The sequence below is a fragment of the Melopsittacus undulatus genome, chromosome 4 (assembly GCF_012275295.1).
Source record: "Melopsittacus undulatus isolate bMelUnd1 chromosome 4, bMelUnd1.mat.Z, whole genome shotgun sequence".
Lineage (NCBI taxonomy): Eukaryota > Metazoa > Chordata > Aves > Psittaciformes > Psittaculidae > Melopsittacus > Melopsittacus undulatus.
In genome coordinates, this window is record NC_047530.1 from 29881151 (window position 1) to 29900074 (window position 18924).

General features: G+C 42.8%; 1 protein-coding gene across 1 annotated transcript in view; it reads right to left on the reverse strand.

Moving 5' to 3' along the window:
• The window catches only part of KCNK13 (potassium two pore domain channel subfamily K member 13), a 58268-nt gene extending 39638 nt beyond the window's left edge, over window positions 1–18630 (reverse strand). The window contains exon 1 of the mRNA XM_005149500.3: window positions 18294–18630. Coding sequence (XP_005149557.2) covers window positions 18294–18630 — 337 coding nt within the window. The remainder of the gene's footprint in view (window positions 1–18293) is intronic.
• Window positions 18631–18924: the final 294 nt, after the last annotated feature.

Genomic DNA, 18924 nt, shown 5'->3' on the forward strand with positions numbered 1-18924 from the left:
CTGCAGAACAGAATGGAAGAATGAAGAAGAAAATAATTTTACTGAAAACAAGTCCTCCCTCAGCTACAAGAAGCATAACCCCCCAGGCAGTGGAGGAATAGTGGGCTGGATACTATGGGCCAGTAAGACAAATCCCACATCGCTGCTTACAGGAGACTCTTACAGCAGTTGGGATTAGATAAACACTTCTACATAGTGCTTTGCTGAGAACATCTTCCTTCTTGTAAATCACAGGCATCAAATAAGGCATGAGAGTTTAGTTTTTCCAGTTATATAATTTGGGAACAGCTCCAGTTAAAAGCATGGGGAAAGAAAAGGGAACTGCATTTGCAATCAAGATGGTGTTTTAAGATGAAAGGTAAACAAATTATGTGATTTTAGTGTTTCAGATGAGTCTCCCATGACATTGGATACTTAGTGTTTTCCTATAAATTCATGTCCCTTTACATTTATTTCTTTCTTCCACAGCTATTTTAACTCAGTTTAGTCACCTACCTTGGACCACTGGCCTGCACCAGGAGCAAGTGCTGGGAAATGCTTATGGAAGTCAGAGCAATGCTTCTTCTCACCCATACTTCTTGCTTTGACTTTTCTCCATGCTGATCAGGTGCTGATTCCCTGTCAGCTCTAAGATATCTCAGGCTAATATTTAAGTGTGTTTCACACATTTTATTTCATGTTTTTTTTAATTACTTGTTGTGTCAGGAGTTGAGGTGATTCTGTGAGCATTGCAAACACATGCCAATGCTCCCCCTTTAATCTGCCGGGGAGGCAATTTGTCGTGGTTTAAACACAGCCACACTGTCTCTCTCTCACCCACACTCCCTGCCCCTTGCTCCCGGAGGGATGGGGACAAGAATCGAAAGACTCTAACTCCCACAGGCTGAGATAAGTACAGCCCAGTAACTGAAGTATAACACAAACCACTACTGCTGCCACCAATAATAATAATGATAAGGGAAATAACAAGGGAAGAGAGTACGATACCACCTGCCGAAATGAACCTGACCCAGAAGAGAATGAACCCTTCTGGGTAACTCCCAGTTACCTTCCCGGGCATGACGTGCTGTGGTATGGAATACCTCTTCAGCCAGCTTGGGTCAGGTGTCCTGTCTCTGCTTCCTCCCGGCTTCCCTTCCTCCCTGGCAGAGCATGGGACTCACAAAGTCCTTGGCCAGCGTAAACATTACTTAGCAACAACTAAAAACATTGCTGTTACCAGCGCTGTTCCCAGGCTGAAACTCAAAACCACAGCGCTGCACCAGCTACTAAGAAGGAGAAAAACTGACTGCTACTGCTAAAGCCAGGACACAGTTCTAGGTATGAGACTGTTTTTATCTCTCAGCTCTAGCAGCAAATAAACACATCAGAAACTGAACAGGTATTTTTGCATGCTTCTGAGCTGCCCATTTTCCTGCTAGATTTGGGCTACTCGCTATTACTTCTTTCTTGTGCAACATGTTCTATCATGGAAAAATGATCTGTTTGTAATTGAAAGTGCTGCTGATACAATGCATTGCTCTAAGGAAAAAAAAAAACAAACCAAGAAAACCACCAACAAAAACCAAACCAACCAACAAACAAAAAAACCCCAAATCAAACAAAAGCCAACAAAAAAAATCAAACAAAAAACCCCACACCTGCACCTTCCCTCCCCCAAAAAAACAAGAAAGCCAACAAAAAGCATAGCTGAAGAACACTACTTCAAGAAATGAAATGTTGTAGGAACAAGCGCCTCTGTGATACCATAATTATCATGAGGAAGGGACAAAATCTATCTTAGGACTCGTTAAAGCAAGCAGTCCCAGAACATGAAAGCCAAAAGTTTTTGGAGCATAGCTTCATTGTTGAAAGGCAAGTGCCTATACTCAACACCTTCTTTAGCCAGACCTACATCTTCAAAATGTCTGGAATATCTGTGGCTTTTACCCTGGATAATACTCAGTGGCACTAAAAGACAGCTGGATCACTTCAGCTTGAGTAAAGGGTAATGAGTATGGCTGCTGAAGCTCAGCAGGGTCGCTAAGCCTGTGATCTTCAGCCTAAACACCTGCCTGCCCACTGGCCCTTTACAGGGAACTGCTTTTTCTCTGCAGTCACCTTGATCACTTCTACTGGCCACCTCCTCCTCATTTCTGCCTGCTTGCTGCCCAGGTGCCTGCTTTGAAAAGAACAGTGATACCCAGCTGATGGTCAGAAGAGTAAAAGTAGGATTTACATCTTCTTTTCCTACAGGGTATTTAGTTTAGTGAGCCTCAGAGGCAATGGGAAAGAACTTTAAGAAAAGCAAATACATAAACTAGCACTAATGGATGATATCCCACGATTATTCAGTGGAAGCAAAACTTGATTTTTAAAGTGCATGTCTGCTCTGAAACATGACTGTAAGTCACCTGGTAAACAGCAGATCTGTTCTGGGTGTATTTTGAGTCATGTCAGTGTTTTCTTTAGGGTTAGAAGGCTCTGCAGACAGGTCGTAGAAAACATTTAATTTAATCCCTTAGATGACGGTAAAATAAAAATTTATTCTTAAAATTATATGCCTTCAGTGCATCAGCCTCTCCAAGATATGACATAGACTTATAGACCAAATATGTTATTTAAAAAAATCAGTATTTTGTCCTTGATTTGAGTAACAACCAACTTAGCAATTTCTATCTGTACACTACAAAAAAAATTGATTTTAAATTGATTGCAAACTCCCCCACCTTGTTGTTTACATGCTCAACTTTAAACACATCAGGAAAACAGTTCCAAAGTTTCTGCAATAAAACCTCATGCAGCTAATTCCTTTTCCCAATACTCCCCTGAATCATCTCCCGAAGCAGAAGATAATTCATTCTGGGGGAGCGACAAAGAAAAAACATTGCTAACAAGAGCATTTCTCCTTATAAAAGGATAATTTGCAGAGCAGTAACCCAGTTCTTGCTGCATAAATTACAAAATATTTAGTATCTAGTTATGACAAGCCTGTTACATGCTACCTCCTATTCCTCTGCTCTTTCAGATTCCAGACAAAGAAATTGGAAGGAATAAATGTGGGGAACCTTGAAGTTATAACTAACGGCCCCCACGAGGAAATGAGAGTGCTCAAAAGCAATGTTTTATTTCTCTGCAACGCTTCAACACTAATAACTTCTGGAACACATTTCCTAACAAAATGATTTCTTTTTTTAAGATTATATAGAGGTGTCTTGTCAACATCACGGACCTGTAGCAGCCCTGCCATGAAACAAGGCTGCAACATAACAGCAAACAAAAGCCCATGAGGTATCAGAGAACAGTCAGAATACAGTGTCCAGCTGAAAATGTGGGTAGGATACCTTTTATCTACCTTTACCAGGTGCACCCAAATTAAAATTTGGACAAGGCTAAAGTCTTACTCTTACAGAGGATGCCAGGACAGTTCTAATGATAAGAAGCTTTGGTTTACAGCTTATCTGTAAGGCAGTGTCTCTTTCAGCATATGGATATTTGAATTTGTGGTGAAGTAGCACTTCCGAGGAAGGAATGGCCAGTACTGCTCCCTGGAGCACATAGGACAGTCTTAGAATCACAGAATGGTTTGGTTTGGAAAGGACCTTAAGATGATCAAGTTCCAGCCCCCCTGCCATGGGCAGGGACATCTCACACTAAACCATGTCACTCAAGTCTTAAGAACTTTCTCATAAAGCCACAAACCAAGCTTCCACCTGCTTACTTGATGAACTAGGAATATTGCAGCCTGAGATGGCCAATGTAGATTCCAATTCTTTGGGCAGACAAAAAAAAAATCCTATTTAAAGCATTATATGCAGAAGACCAAAAGAGAAAGGGCAGCCTGTACAACAAGATTAACTTCTTAGAAAAAAGAGAGAAACTGGCCACTACAAAGTACTTTTCTTACAGTAAAGAGCATCACAGTGCCACTGCACAGCGCAAAGGGAATGGAAAAGAGATGTGATGCAGCTAGAATACAAAAGGAAGGAATAAAAAGAAAGAACTAATCTGCAATACGAAAGAAAGGCTGCATTTAAAGAGCAGGTTCTACCCTAACAGCACTACCCTATTTATATTTTTATGGAAATAATTTCAGGCAAAAAACCCCCTTTCTTCTAACTGGACTGTAACATTTCCTTATTTTCACAGCAATTCATGGAACTTGCTGGTTTTGCTCTAACTAGCTTAAAGATTTTTGAACTTGACTATATAAGAAACTTTAAGTGTGTGCACAGGAACACAGAATTGAGTATCATGCCTTTTTGGTAGAGCATTATCCTCTACCAGAAAGGATCAGCAAAGCCCAGCTGTCTGTACAGGCTATACTGCTGGCATGAATAAGAGAATCAGAAGTACAGATGTACACAAGGAAAAGTATTTTAGTGAGAAGGCTGGACAGCTGCTGCTGTTAAGTTATGGCTACTACAAAAGTGTTGCAGAAAAGTACAAAATGGATACACGTACATGCTTAAAATAGAAAACTTTTTAGCCTGCATCTTTGGTACATTTAAATTCAATGTTTTGCTACTTGTTTTGCCTTTGTACAATGTTAGGTTTACACTGAAGCAATATATACTTTCCACTTTTTTAGCTTTCTAATAACTGAAGACTATCCAATTTTTCAGCAGAACTGCTTTCTATTAAAAAGTGTCACACTTGAAATAGTCATTTCTTCTGTATGAATAAAATAACATTTAGGGTCTTATTAACATTCATACTCTGAGAACAAAACCAGCTCAAATTCAATATTGGTTTGAGGTTTGCTAAAAGCCTAGGCTACATTTGCCACCAACACCACCTTCTGATATACTGAATCTTCTCAAGTCACTAAGACCAAAACACTTCCACAGGCTGTATTCTTCCTTCAGGGGTGGCAATGTGAACTCAATGGAAAACTTAAGCCACGGGAACTCTACAAAAATCCTAATATTATAATCCTAAACAGTTTTCCTGGCAATATAAATTTTAAAATAATATTTTATAGAATCATAGAATAGTTAAGGTAGGAAAGGACCTTAAGATCATCTAGTTCCAACCCCCCTGCCATGGACAGGGACACCTCACACTAAACCATATCACCCAAGGCTTTGTCCAACCTGGTCTTGAACACTGCCAGGGATGGAGCATTCACTACCTCCCTGGGCAACCCATTCCACTACCTCACCACCCTCACAGTAAAGAATTTCTTCCTTAGATCCAGTCTAAACCTCCCCTGTTTAAGTTTCAACCCCTTACCCCTTATCCTATCACTACAGTCCCTAATGAATAGTCCCTCCCCAGCATCCCTGTAGGCCCCCTTCAGATACTGGGGGCTGCTATGAGGTCTCCATGCAGCCTTCTCTTCTCCAGGCTGAACAGCCCCAACTTTCTCAGCCTGTCTTCATACAGGAGGTGCTCCAGGCCCCTGATCATCCTCGTGGCCCTCCTCTGGACTTGTTCCAACAGTTCCATGTCCTTTTTATGTTGAGGACCCCAGAACTGCACACAATACTCCAAGTGAGGTCTCACGAGAGCAGAGTAGAGGGGCAGGATCACCTCCTTTGACCTGCTGGTCACGCTCCTCTTGATGCAGCCCAGAATACGGTTGGCTTTCTGGGCTGCGAGCGCTCACTGAAGCTGGCTCATGTTCATTTTCTCATTGACTAACACCCCCAAGTCCTTCTCCGCAGGACTACCATGAATTTCCTTTTTGCCCAACCTGTAGCTGTGCCTGGGATTGCTCCAACCCAGGTGCAGAACCTTGCACTTGGCATGGTTAAACTTCATGAGGTTGGCATCAGCCCACCTCACAAGTGTGTCAAGGTCCCTCTGGATGGCATTCCTTCCCTCTAGTGTATCAACAGAACCTCACAGCTTGGTGTCATTGGCAAACTTGCTGAGGGAGCACTCCATCCCACTGTCCATGTCACCAACAAAGATTTTGAACAAGATCAGTCCCAACACTGATCCCTGAGGGACACCACTCGTTACTGGTCTCCAACTGGACATTGAACCGTTGACCACAACTCTTTGCATGTGGCCATCCAGCCAGTTCTTTATCCACCAATATTTCAAATATTATTATTCATGTATAAAAGTATAAAAGAATTTTTTGTCATTTTTAATATTGAAACAAGTCTGTTTCAAAGTATTTTTTACTGCACTGAAAAAACTTTGACATAGTGATTGTTGGTGCATCTATCACCTGAACAATGCTTCACTTTAGCAGCTGAAAAAATTCCACTACAGAAATGCTACTATCCATACCAGTAAATGTAAATAGTAATCACAGCCTTTCTTTTCAGTGTTTTATATCTTGAATAAACTATCTAAAACTCAGTTAAGACAGTCAGCTAATACTGAGATTAAGTTTGCAACCCCCAGCATGTACAATTTATTTACCACAATTTTCCCATTTTTTTTATATGTGGGCTAATCCAAGTCAAACTCATTATCTTCTATTAACAGCTGTAATATAAATAATTGTTTTAACTGACTAATTTTAAATCTTGTAAGTCAATAGAGTCTCTTTAAAAAAAAACCCAAACAAGCAAAACCCCAAACAAAAATCTCACTATTCAGTATACTTAGACCCTCTTTATTCCTAGAATTCACCCGCTGGATGAAGTAAGACCACTCCCATAACCAGCAAGTAACTTCTTTAAATTGGTGGTTTTCTTTCCTCCAACTTCTCACACTTTATGGCATACTTGGTGTCCTCAGCCCTGATTAGGCTTTTTGCTTTCACCAAAAAAATGCAATTTTCCCTCCAGGAAATAGGAAAACTAAGTACTTCATGTGTCACCATTCCAGTCAAAACACCTGCATTTGCATTATGCTCCAATATACAGAATTAGTCTCCAGCTCAGCCTCAGGAAACTTCCAGCCTGGAAAATTATAGATGCTTTAGGAAAATTACAGATGCCTCAGCAGTAAGAAATAGTCAGAAGTAGTAGAATTTTAGCAGCGAGACCTTTTCACAAGGTGAGCAGGTTGGAGTGTTGTGATCGGGAGAATGGACCCATCTTCCAGTTGACCTATCTGGGGCTTTCCCAGTATCTACGAGAGTTTTCCTTGGCCTGGAATTCACATATTCAGTCTTTGACAGGAAGCATGGTGTGTTTTCTGGTCTGCTTCCTTATCTGCAGACGGCTGCAGTATCAAGAGCCTGGGACAAGGCTGGGCAATCCAGCAATGGTCCTTCCAATGCTCGCCTACGGAACTCATATTTCGTTTGAACACACAGACGTCCTACAAAGGTCCTTACTGCATGCCACCTCAAGGACTGTGTTCCATTTTTATCAGTGTTTTGTGCAAAAAATGCCTTGGCTTGGGAGTATACAGACTTTGAAAAATTTAGAAAATTTAATTGTAAGTCACTTCTGAATATAGTATTTGGCCTTTCAAATCATTTAGGCTTTCCAACAACTTCAGATGCTATCTGTCTGTGTTTGTAAAGTGGGATCTCTCAGCAGTGCCCCCAGCCATGTCCCACCTGCACATGAAGGCAAGGGCTGGGCATGCCTAGCCACCCTTCCTTCACTTCCCCCCTGTCCCTTGGTTTCTTCAGGAAAACAATGCAAGTATAAAGCCCCAAAGGGAGCAATGGTTTATTCTGCCAGGTCTCCCCCTTCAACACGGAGATGACAAGAGCAGTAGAGAATATCCACTGCTCAGTTTAATGGAACATAATTGCCCTAAATCTTAATCTGTTGAATATGGGCAACAATACTTTCTTCATGCTCTTTGTCTCCAAATCATACCAGTGTATCTGACACTAGCAGGAGAAGGTACAATTAATTACAGCTGCCAAAATAGAGATTTGTAGCAAAGTACTTAGCTCCTTATAGGACCAAGTTCATCAAATAAAGAACTGGATTTCGATGAATCTTCTCCCATTCAGATTTTTTTTTCATTTCAACTGCAGTAAAGATATTGTTATCTCCGATTTCACTTTAATTATGTACTTCTCAGTCCATGATCAGTTCTATTTTAGGCTGTTTTAAAGTTTATTTAAATTTAGATGTATGCTAAGCAGGGTAACATAATTGCACATGTTAAAGCCTGCTTCATCCTAATATCAAAGTGTTCCTTTGATTTCCTGAAGGTTTAAAAAAAAAGGAACCTAGGAAGTTCCATGTAAATTTTTCACAACACTTTTTTTATCTGTACCCTAAAAATACAAGTGAAAAATTGCCAAAGAACAAAATTCTATATGCGGTGTGCTGAACGCCATTGGGTTTTTTGTTTTTTGTTTTTTTTTTTTTTGGGGGGGGGATAACAAGGGACAATCATCATAGAATCATGAAACAGTTTGTGTTGGAAGGAACTTTAAAGATTACCTAGATCCAACTGCCTGCCATGGGCAGGAACACCTTCCACTGGACCAAGTTGCTCAAAGTTGTCCAACCTCACCTTGAACACTGCCAGGGATGGGGCAGCCACAGCTTCTCTGGGAAACCTGTGCTAGGCCCTCACCACCCTCACACAGTGAAGAATTTTTTTCCTAATCTTTAACCTCAAGCTACCCTCTGTAAGTTTAAAGCCATTAATGAATACCTATTATCATAGAAGCTGGTTGAGGCATAAAAAGGTCATCTCATCCATTCACTGGCCATTGATGGAATTACAGCATCATTCATGTGAGGTGTCTGGTTATTCTGAGTGTCAGGGGCTCTGGTGATGAAGTCTCTACGGCATTCCTAAGGAGGCTTGTACAACTGATTCACTATACTTAGTGTTAGGAAATTTTTCCTCATGTATAACCTGAATCTACTTTGTCATAATTTAAGCCTGTTAACAGATGTCCTAGCTACCGTGCACTTAGACAGCAGTGTTCAATTCTTCCCGATTCAGTGTTCTCCCTCGCTAATTCCCTTCTCTCAGCTGTGAAAGTTCCTTGATTTCTTCCAATTTTTATGTAAGTTCTGCTTTCTAGATGTCTGATCATATGAATCATTTCCTTCTAGACCCTATTTCTACAAATGAAGCAGCCTAAATCTGAAAATTGTATTCCAGACAATGCTTCCCAGTACAGTATATAGAAATATTATGCTGTTATCTTCCTCATACATCTCATTGTGATTTAAAAAATAGGTCAAGATACCTGATATCAATTGCTTATTTCTTATACACAGGGCTAGTTATCCTGCCATACAAGATCAACTAAATTTGACAAGATCTGCTTTCGATAATTTCATGTTATGATTACTCAACTCCTCATTTCCACTTTGATGTTTACAAGTAGTTGATCTGATTACCCACTCAAGTGATTTTCAGTGAATTAAAGCTGTTTGGGCCATGATTTTCTTTTTTAATTCCGTTCTGTCATCATCCCTTTTTAAAAGACTGTCAAAATACTTGCCATCAGAAATGCTTGGAAGTTCAGCTCCTTCCATGAGATGCCAAAGGGTTCCTTATTGATACAGTAATTTCTTTGAATATTCTAGAATGCAGTTGGCTTACATGATTTGAAAAGATCTGACAGACTAGGGATTCAAACCCATTCTTTATCACAGGTGTTAATTGTACCACACATCAGTTCAGCATTGACCTTTTCATGAGACTGACGAAGAAAAAGGCGTTAAAACATTTCAGCCTTCTTGGAGTCATTTGTTGAGAGTTCTCCCTCTTTTCTATAGAGCAGACTGATACTTTTCTTATGTCTTTCTCATAATTTTTTTGTTGATGAATGAGTTCACATCACCATTGATATCCCTTGCTAATAGCACCATGTTTTGAGAGGCTGGGCTTTTTATTCAGTTCCTGTATTTCCATAATACTCCTTTTGTCTTCACTGATTTCATTCTCTATATGCTTCCTTCTTGTGACTGAAATTAATAAATCTAAAAATGTAGAGATGTTCATCTTCCATTACAATTCTTGTCCTCCTTCTACATTTGGATCACTTGAGCCAGCATTATTTGTGCATTTTGTCTGAGAAACTGCTAGCCTGCCATTTTAACTCATTTTTCCTTTGGTTTTGATTCCTCTGAGATTGCCCACTGCAGATCTCTAAGTTCTGCTTTTGAAATCCCCTGGTTTTCTAGTCTTCCTCCTCCTCTACAGAATTAATTAACTCTCCCACCCTGTGGTCACAAAAGTTGCCTTCTGCTCTTCCAATGAAACTAGGCTAGAGCCAAATCCAGACAGGTTTCCTCTTAAGTGGCTTTTAAGTTTCAAAAATTTGCTAGAGAATTTGTGCTCATCTCTCAGCACACACAACTGTACACAGATAAATCCCCTATTACAATCAAGTCATGCCCTGGAGAATCTTGACAGGTCCTCACAAAAAAAAAACCCTAATCCAAATCTTCCTGAGAGGGTGCAACTGGCAAAATTATTTCCTCTACAGACTTTAAAGTGTGTTTAACTACTTACTGATCTCGTTTAAGAGACAGAGAATCTGTGGCAAAGAAGTTACAGTCAGCATTGCGAACAGTGGTGTGCTGGGTTGGTTCCGCTACTGTCTGGGTACTCATCTTTAGATTGCTAGGGTGAGATTTATTTCACCTAAATTCCAAGACCAATAGTATAAATATCTACCTTTGCACTCAGTGTTTTTATCCTGTCAGGGAAGAGGGACAGACACATCAGGACATTCTAACCCATTTTAGCTATTTTCTGTAAAATTGGAGGACTTGACGATCATTTGAAGACTTCAGCACTAATAGATGTAAGAAAATTTACACAGGAGAACTGACCTGGCCTTTCCCGTGACCTGATAGGTTAGAACCATGTGGTTTTAACCAGTGTTTTACCAGTGTGTTTTAACCAGCGTCCAAGAGAGAACATGCTAGACTACCACACCTGTACATTTTTAGATCCTGCTAGTTAAAAGGATTCCAGGTTGTTTTAATTTTATACTTCCTTTCTGTTACATGGTTTGCTTTGTTTGAACATTTCTACTTTGTTCTGTGTTGACAGAGACTAGTGGCCATCCTATCATAACCACCATTCTCCTCATATTTTTCCCTACATCTTTCCTTTATACGGATCTGCCATATATTACAGTAAGCTTTCAGTAAAAATGTAATGAAGCATTCACTGGAGCATTTAAGTCTTTCAAAAGGTGGGGAATGTTCTAGTTTATTGCCTCAGTTTACCTACAACTTCCCTAAAACATCAGCCTAAGCACCCCTTACTGTCAAACACAGAACAGAGCAGGGGAGCAGGAGGAAGGATGGGAATAAAAAGTGAAGGGCCTTTTGCTCTAGAGATGCCTTTCCCGAAGCACTCTCCCCAGCACACACACCTTCCACACTCTCAGGGCTATCAATGCAGGAGTATTCCAATGCATTTTTTAAGATAACCTGTAACAAATGAATGACTCATTTATATTACACTAGACAAAACTTTCTTCCTGAAGTATCAAAAGGAGAGAGAAAACATTCTTCCCTTTTTTTTTTTTCCACTGCCAGCTCCCTGCATGTCAAGTAAATCTCCTTGTTCTTCACTGCTTCCAGTTTCACTGTTTCTGGCTGCCGTTTCCTTGTTTTCATGGGACAAGCCTTGTTCTTCCTCTTTCTTTTGTACCTCCACATTCAAAACATCTATTGAGCAAGTAATTTTTTATTTTTAATTCAAATCCTCTTTGCAGTGCTCCTAATGCAAATGCTACATTATTTGGAAAAATAACAAATCCTGTTTGCTCTGTTCACACAATGAAGGCCAGCAGGATTGTTTCAATACCTTCCGAAAAAAAACAACCTCCAAAGCAACCAGTGTAACATTTTTTTTATTTTTTTGTTTCTTGTGTATCTGTGAAATATTTCAAAGCAAATTCTTCCCTTCTAATTTTCATCTCTTTGTTCAGTGTAACTCAGTCAGGCGCATTTCTCACTTTTAAATTATCACCATACAATTGTTGACACATTAAATACTGCAGTGACATTTTTAGAAAGCTGTTTCTTGTGTACTATTCCTGCTCATCAGAATCCCTAGTTTTCTGCACTGAAACTATGAGATCCCCGAATATTCTGTCATTGTGGAAACTAATTATAATTACTAAAGTATGCTAAAAGGAAAGGACAGCAGACATGACATTCAGTAACCTGTATTACACCTATTTGGAGTACAAGGGGAATATGCTTGCTTGTCAAAGCAGAGACTGCAGGATGTGATATATTCAAAGGGAGAGAACGAATGTCACACTAACTCAAGCAGTCATGACCTGCACTGATAGTTGGGATATTCCTGTCTTTCTGGTCACTCTACAATAGAAGAAAGGAGACAAACCATCTGTAAGATACTTTCAACAGAGCAGGCTGGAACTAAATGTTTTATTTCTAATCATGTATCTGAAAGAGAATCCAAACAGCCTGGTGCAACTTTTGTGCTTCTGCTGAGCATGACAAGATGACAAAAAGTACTTTATATCCAGGAAAGGGTTCAAGAGGCTTAGTGGCTTTGGGAATGTAATCTAGTCCTTGCATGGTCTGGTTCTGTACATCATACCAGGAAGAAGGTAGACACCTCAGAAGGGTGCCCCCAAGCTGAACAAGATGTTCTTCATAGGAATGTGTCCATCACCAAGAGAAGCTTTAGCGAAAAGTATCTTGGAATCAGTAAAGAATCCATAAAACTATAAATTAGGTAACATCGTTCTTCACTAAATGTAGCCTTCATCAAGAATAGCCAAAACAGGACAGCTGTGATCAAAGCAAGGAACTGAAACTCAAAGTCCCCTTCTTGCAACAGAATTTTAATCATTGCCTTTATTGAGTAGCTGCATGCCACTGTTTCTAAGGGAAGAAGAGTTCTCTTTAAAATAAAATGTATAGAGGGTCACATTTGGGACACAGTTCAGGGTCTGATGGTGTCTTCTGAAGTTCACGATTAGGCAACTGACATTCCAGGACAAGAACGACGATACACTTTGTGGGCATAAAAACAAGCTTAGTCTCTCCAGATCAAAGAATAGTTCTGTTCTCACTGTTTGGCTGGCTAAAGTAAAGCAGAGAGATAAGAAACTTCACTAATGAACATGGGACACAACTAGAAACATAACTAAAAGCACTGACTTGTGTTGCTTCCTTCTAAATGGTAAGATGCACTTACCGCATACATACAACTTTCTTGAAGTGTTGGCTCACCAAAAAAGAAAAAAGAGAAGAATAAAATCTGATTAGAAAAACCCAGAAACTGAAAGAATCCATGAAAAAGAAAATGCTAGCTCTGATTATCTCATCTAACTGTCCCACCTGGGACTATGGAGCCCTGGTTATGGCTCAGTGTCTAAAGCAGGTCATTTTGAATCATTAGGGCTGCTTGCAGCACAAACAATATTTGAGGTATAGAAATGTTAGCTGGGAGAACAACTCACTTTGTGCTGTACAGGTTTAAATAGCTCAGGCACGGTACAGTTAGGTAATGGTGAATCCTTCGGTCTTGGTGACACCAGGAGTAAGTTTGGCTCTTGGCCCTAGGGAGGTAGATGTGGTTTTTCTTGATTTCAGTAAGGCATTTGATACTGTCTCCCACAGCATCCTCATAGATGAGCTAAGGAAGTGTGGGCTTGACGATCAGGTAGTGAGGTGGATCAAGAACTGGTTGTAAGGAAGAAGGCAGAGAGTTGTGGTCAATGGCACAGAATCTCGCTGGAGGTCTGTGACTAGTGGAGTCCCTCAGGGGTTGGTGCTGGGACCAGTGCTGTTTAATATTTTCATCAACGACCTGGATGAGGGAACTGAGTGTACCCTCAGCAAGTTCACTGATGACACTAAATTGGGAGGAGTGGCTGACACACCAGAAGGCTGTGTTGCCATTCAGCGAGACCTGGACAGGCTGGAGAGTTGGGCAGGGAGAAACTTGATGAAATTCAACAAGGGCAAGTGTAGAGTCTTGCGTCTGGGGAAGAACAACCCCATGTACCAGTACAGGTTGGGGGTTGACCTGCTGGAAAGGAGTGAAGGGGAATGGGACCTGGGGGTCCTGGTGGATAGGAGGATGACCATGAGCCAGCAATGTGCCCTCGTGGCCAAGAAGGCAAATGGCATCCTAGGGTGCATTAGAAAGGGTGTGGTTAGTAGGGCAAGAGAGGTTCTCCTCCCCCTCTACTCTGCCTTGGTGAGGCTGCGTCTGGAATATTGCATCCAGTTCTGGGCCCCTCAGTTCAAGAAGGACAGGGAATTGCTTGAAAGAGTCCAGCGCAGAGCCACAAAGATGATGAAGGGAGTGAAACACCTCCCTTATGAGGAGAGGCTGAGGGAGCTGGGTCTCTTTTGCTTGGAGGAGACTGAGGGGTGACCTCATCAGTGTTTACAAATATGTAAAGGGTGAGTGTCAGGATGATGGAGCTAGGCTTTTTTCAGTGATATCCAGTGATAGAACAAGGGGCAATGGGTGTAAACTGGAGCATAGGAGGTTCCACGTTAACATCAGGAAGAACTTCTTTACTGTAAGAGTGACAGAGCACTGGAACAGGTTGCCCAGGGAGGTTGTGGAGTCTCCTACGTTGGAGATATTCAAGGCCTGCCTGGACAAGTTCCTGTGTGATGTACTCTAGGTTCCCCTGCTCTTGCAGGGGGGTTGGACTAGATGATCTTTTGAGGTCCCTTCCAACCCTCAGGATTTTGTGATTCTGTGAGGGGTCTCGTTGCAGTTGCCACCCTTTCTTCACACTACGTATGGTAGAGAAAAAGCTACAAGCACGTAGCCTAGCTCTCAGTTTTTAATGATTAGGTGGGTTGCTGGGCATTATCCCACACACATGCCTGGGTTTTCTTCACAGCTGTAACTCCACTCAGTAGTACGTACTGCACTTACACAGGTGAAAATGACATAGCAGGCACTTTCTCTGACATTGATCAGCAAGCACTCCCTCCTTCAGTCCACCACAGACTCCTATACATGGACACTGTGGCTCTGTCACCCCATGCAGATCTCCCCATTAGGAAATGACACTCCCACCAATCAACCCTCTCTAAGCTGCTTAAAGAAGATGCTGTGACTCCTACACCTTGTGTACAAGGGGTACTATGCTGTGTAGGTACTCGTCCCTCTCTGCAATAAAGATCTCACTCTTTGCTCCAGGAAATTTTACTTCTTGGTCCTCAGGTAATGCATTAGTGGACAAATCTGTTTTTTCACCTTGCATCAACACCTTACACCTCCAGCCCAATATGCTGCAGCTTCTTGCAGAAAGGAAGGATGCAAATTTGGACAATTTCCTTCTTCACCTCACTGCTTATAAACAGTTCACACAGAAAAGGCAGGAGGCAACAGGCATAAACTGAAATACAGGAAATTCCATTAGAACAGGAGGAAAAAATAAATCCTCTTTTACTGTGAAGATGACCAAACACAAGCACAGATTGCCCTATGAGTGCTATGGAGTCTCCATCGAAAACCCGACAGGACGTGGCTCTAGCTGACCCTGCCTGGAGCATGGGGGTTGGACAAGACAATCTCCAGAGTCCTCATTCAACTTCCTTCCTCTGAAAAGGGCAGCCACATCATACATCAGGTGAGGAGCTGCTTCAGGCCATGCCTGTATGATGAGATACATTTTATTCCACTTACAGTTAAAATAAACAGGTTTTAATCAGGAACATAATATGGGCTGGGGTGCACACAGGTGTTTTTGGTTTGGTTTTGGTTAAGAAAAAGGGAATAGAGTCCTTTCAATTTTCTTAAGTTATTTAAAGTAAAACAGCTGCACATCAGAGTATCTTAATACATTGATAAACTCCTCATTTGGCGCAACTTAAGTCAGTAACAGTTTTTTCCAATGGTTTCAAAGAGCAGAGGAGGATCTAGATGCTGCAAATATCCCAGTATGAAAACCCTCTGTATGGCTATGGTAATAGTGTTCACTTATTTCCAGTAGAAATGAGAGTGCTCAGGTGTCTGTCAGGAAAGATGAGCAATGATCCAATCTGTAGATTTCCAAACTCCTGGGCAGCAGCTCCCTACCTCTTGGAGGCACTACTGTCCCAAGGCACCACAGACATTCTTAGATATCAGAGCACCTGCTGATGACTGGGACCTTACAGTCTAATGCTGAACACCCAGAGCCTACCAAATGCTGTAAACCCCTGGACAGACCACAGCAGCATTCACTGAAGCACAGATTAGGAGCTAGATTTTGGGTTTCTGGTCTGCAGAATATTTTATTAGTTTATGTAAAGTGGGTGAGTTTCAACACAAAACACTGAGTCCCATCTAAAACTTATTCCCCAGACCAGGGGAATAGTGCCCGGTCAGGACACTATGCTGAGATATGAGGCTTCAAGTCCTTGCTGAGAAAGAAGTTGCTTTGATCTTCTGCATCCTGAGACAGTACTACATACTACTACACTACACACTTGTGGGCTCCTCCCTCCAGATTAGAGTTGGACACCTGTCTTCATAGGATGGAGGAACTTCAACCCCATCTTCTTCCTTGGAATCACCTCCTGGCTAGTCTAGGTAGTTTCCCAGTTGGGCTGGTATCTGTGGTAACCTTCTCACATTTCTAATGCTTCCACTTACTGTATAGGTAACCTTAGTGCTGTATCACACTACCTAACTCCTAATTTTCATGTGCCTTTTATAGGCTGAGCACTTACAGAAATAAAGCCTTTATGGAACAAATTCTAAACTGCTGAACTGAGAAAAAAACAAATTAAATTTTATTCCTTCAGCTCTGTTTAGCTTTGTATTTTCTTCAGAAATGAAAATAGGCTGGTTACATTTAGTTTTAACCTTCTGACCCAATGCACTAGTATCATGTTCCCAGTATTTATGTGACAAACATTTTATGCAAGTCTTTAATTAAAAAGGCAATATTATTCCCTTAGGTACTGTTAAACTCCCTTCTTTCCTCTGAAAGTCAACAATATGACAGCATTTCTTTTACTCTGGTGGAGTAGCAAAATTATTTCCACTACGCAAAAGAGAAAAAAAAAGTTCACAAATTAAATAAAAGGTGACTGCTTTCACAACAATTTACCTGCTAAATAACCTTCCATACCAGCACATAGTACTGTATGTAGAAGATTAGCTGATATTAGGAACATGCCATAAAAGCACCTATTCCTGAAAAAGTGCCTTTAACTGAAGGCACCATGTTTTATTTAGGTGTAGAAATGTATATAGCCACCTATCTACATTGGCATATAGGTAGCAGAAGTGCAGACTGAAAACCACAAGATACAATCCCTTGAGGTCACAACTGGGGTAATACATTAACTTTAGGGCACTGTACAGGGAAACGAAAGATGTGGACCGTTTGGAAAGGGCTGAGAGCAGAAATACTGATTTGAGATGCATAAAAAAAACCTATTGTTAGGACCCCAATACAGTGTGTGGCTGCAGAGCCTGCAGGAGAATGCTCCTGCAGGGCACATCTGAGGGCATCTGGCCAGAGAACAGTCCTGTGCACATCTGGAGAGCCCAGTCCACAGCCCAAGCTAAAATAAAGGTCTGAAATATGATGAGAACTGGCAATACCATTAGTAAGATTTAGTGACCCCATTTGTCACACTGGCAAATGCGCATAAGGCTGTCTGTCTTTAACTAAAGCAAGCTCCACTTCTCTGGGGTCTTCAGCCATCTGCAGCTGTCCAGACCAAGCCTTTCTGTTGACTCTCACAGGCTCCCTGGCTTGTGTCAGTTCCTGGTGCTGTCCCTTTCCATCTTACAGTACTCTCAACCCCCTTGGAGTTTCTGTTCCCCCAAAAGGCTCCTTCAACCTGAAAACACACGTGTTTATTCACAAAGTAAGCAGTGCCCACCAGCTTGCTGACTCTGCCTCAGAAAGCCAGAAGAGCAGAAAGCCGAGTATTTTGACATCCAGCCCTTCTAAGTTGCACACTTTGCATCTGGACACAGCAAAACGTATTTTATGGTTCTTGTTAAACCAGATTAAAGCCTTAGAAAGGTCTCTTCTAGGCCTACAAACTACAAAGCCACCTACCTCGATATCTACAGATTTGCTATAATAAGACTTTAGATTCCTATTATGAGAATTTAAAGACATACAGTGTTTGTTTAAAGCTTTCGACTTTAGGTGCAACTGTTCTTGCACAAAGTCCGACACTGCTTGCCCAGGCCAAGCTCCCTGGTGAGGGCGAGCGGAACTCCCGGGGGCAGCCCGTCCGGCGCCCGAAGGCGAGCAACGAGCCGGGCTCCCGCCCGCATCGGAGCATCCCACGGGAGAGCGCTTCCCGCACGCGCGGGGCTTCCCGCCGCCGTGCGTCTTCGACAGCAGCAGGGAAAATAGGAGCAGCTACAGGACCGGACGGTGCCCGGCACCGGCGCGAAGCCCGCTGTGCGCCCGGGGAGCTGGGGAGAAGGACAGGGGGATGCGCACCCCCGGCCCTCCCGCGGCTGCCAGAGAGTCCCACACTCACCGATAGTGGAGACAACGGTGCCCACGAAGTAGAAGGCTCCGGTGAAATCCCACCGGGGCCGAATGTCATCGACGCGGATGCCGGCCACACTGGCTTCCTCGTACTCCCGAAGGAAGTGCCGGAGCTCGGCGCGGCTCAGGTTGTGGCGCCGGGTGAAGTTCTCCAGCCGCTCCTCCCAGCGCTCCTTGGCCTCTCGCTCCGTAGGCAGCTCGATGGCCGAAAAGACGGCGGCACCGCACAGCATGTACAGCACGATCAGCACCGCCAGCAGGAGGAACCGCGCGTTGTCCGCGTTCAGGCGACCGGCGCTGGAGCAGCAGCCGCCGCGACACGCCATCCTCCGCCCCGCGGGACCGGGATGCCGCGCCGATACGCTACGTCGGGGCCCTCCTGCCGCCACCGCCGCCGGGCATGACGGCACCGCCCGCCAGGCGTGCGCGGGGCCGCGGAGCTCAGGGTGCTGCGGAGCCCGGAGGCGGCGAGCGGTTCTCCCGTGAGCCGGCCGGCACCTCCGCCCCGGGGGCAGGGCACTGCCCCGCCGCGCCCGGCACGGCCCCGCGGCTTACGGGCTCCGGGCTGAGGCGCATCCTGCGGGCGAGGGAACCGTCCTGCGGGGCCCCTCAATGCCGCC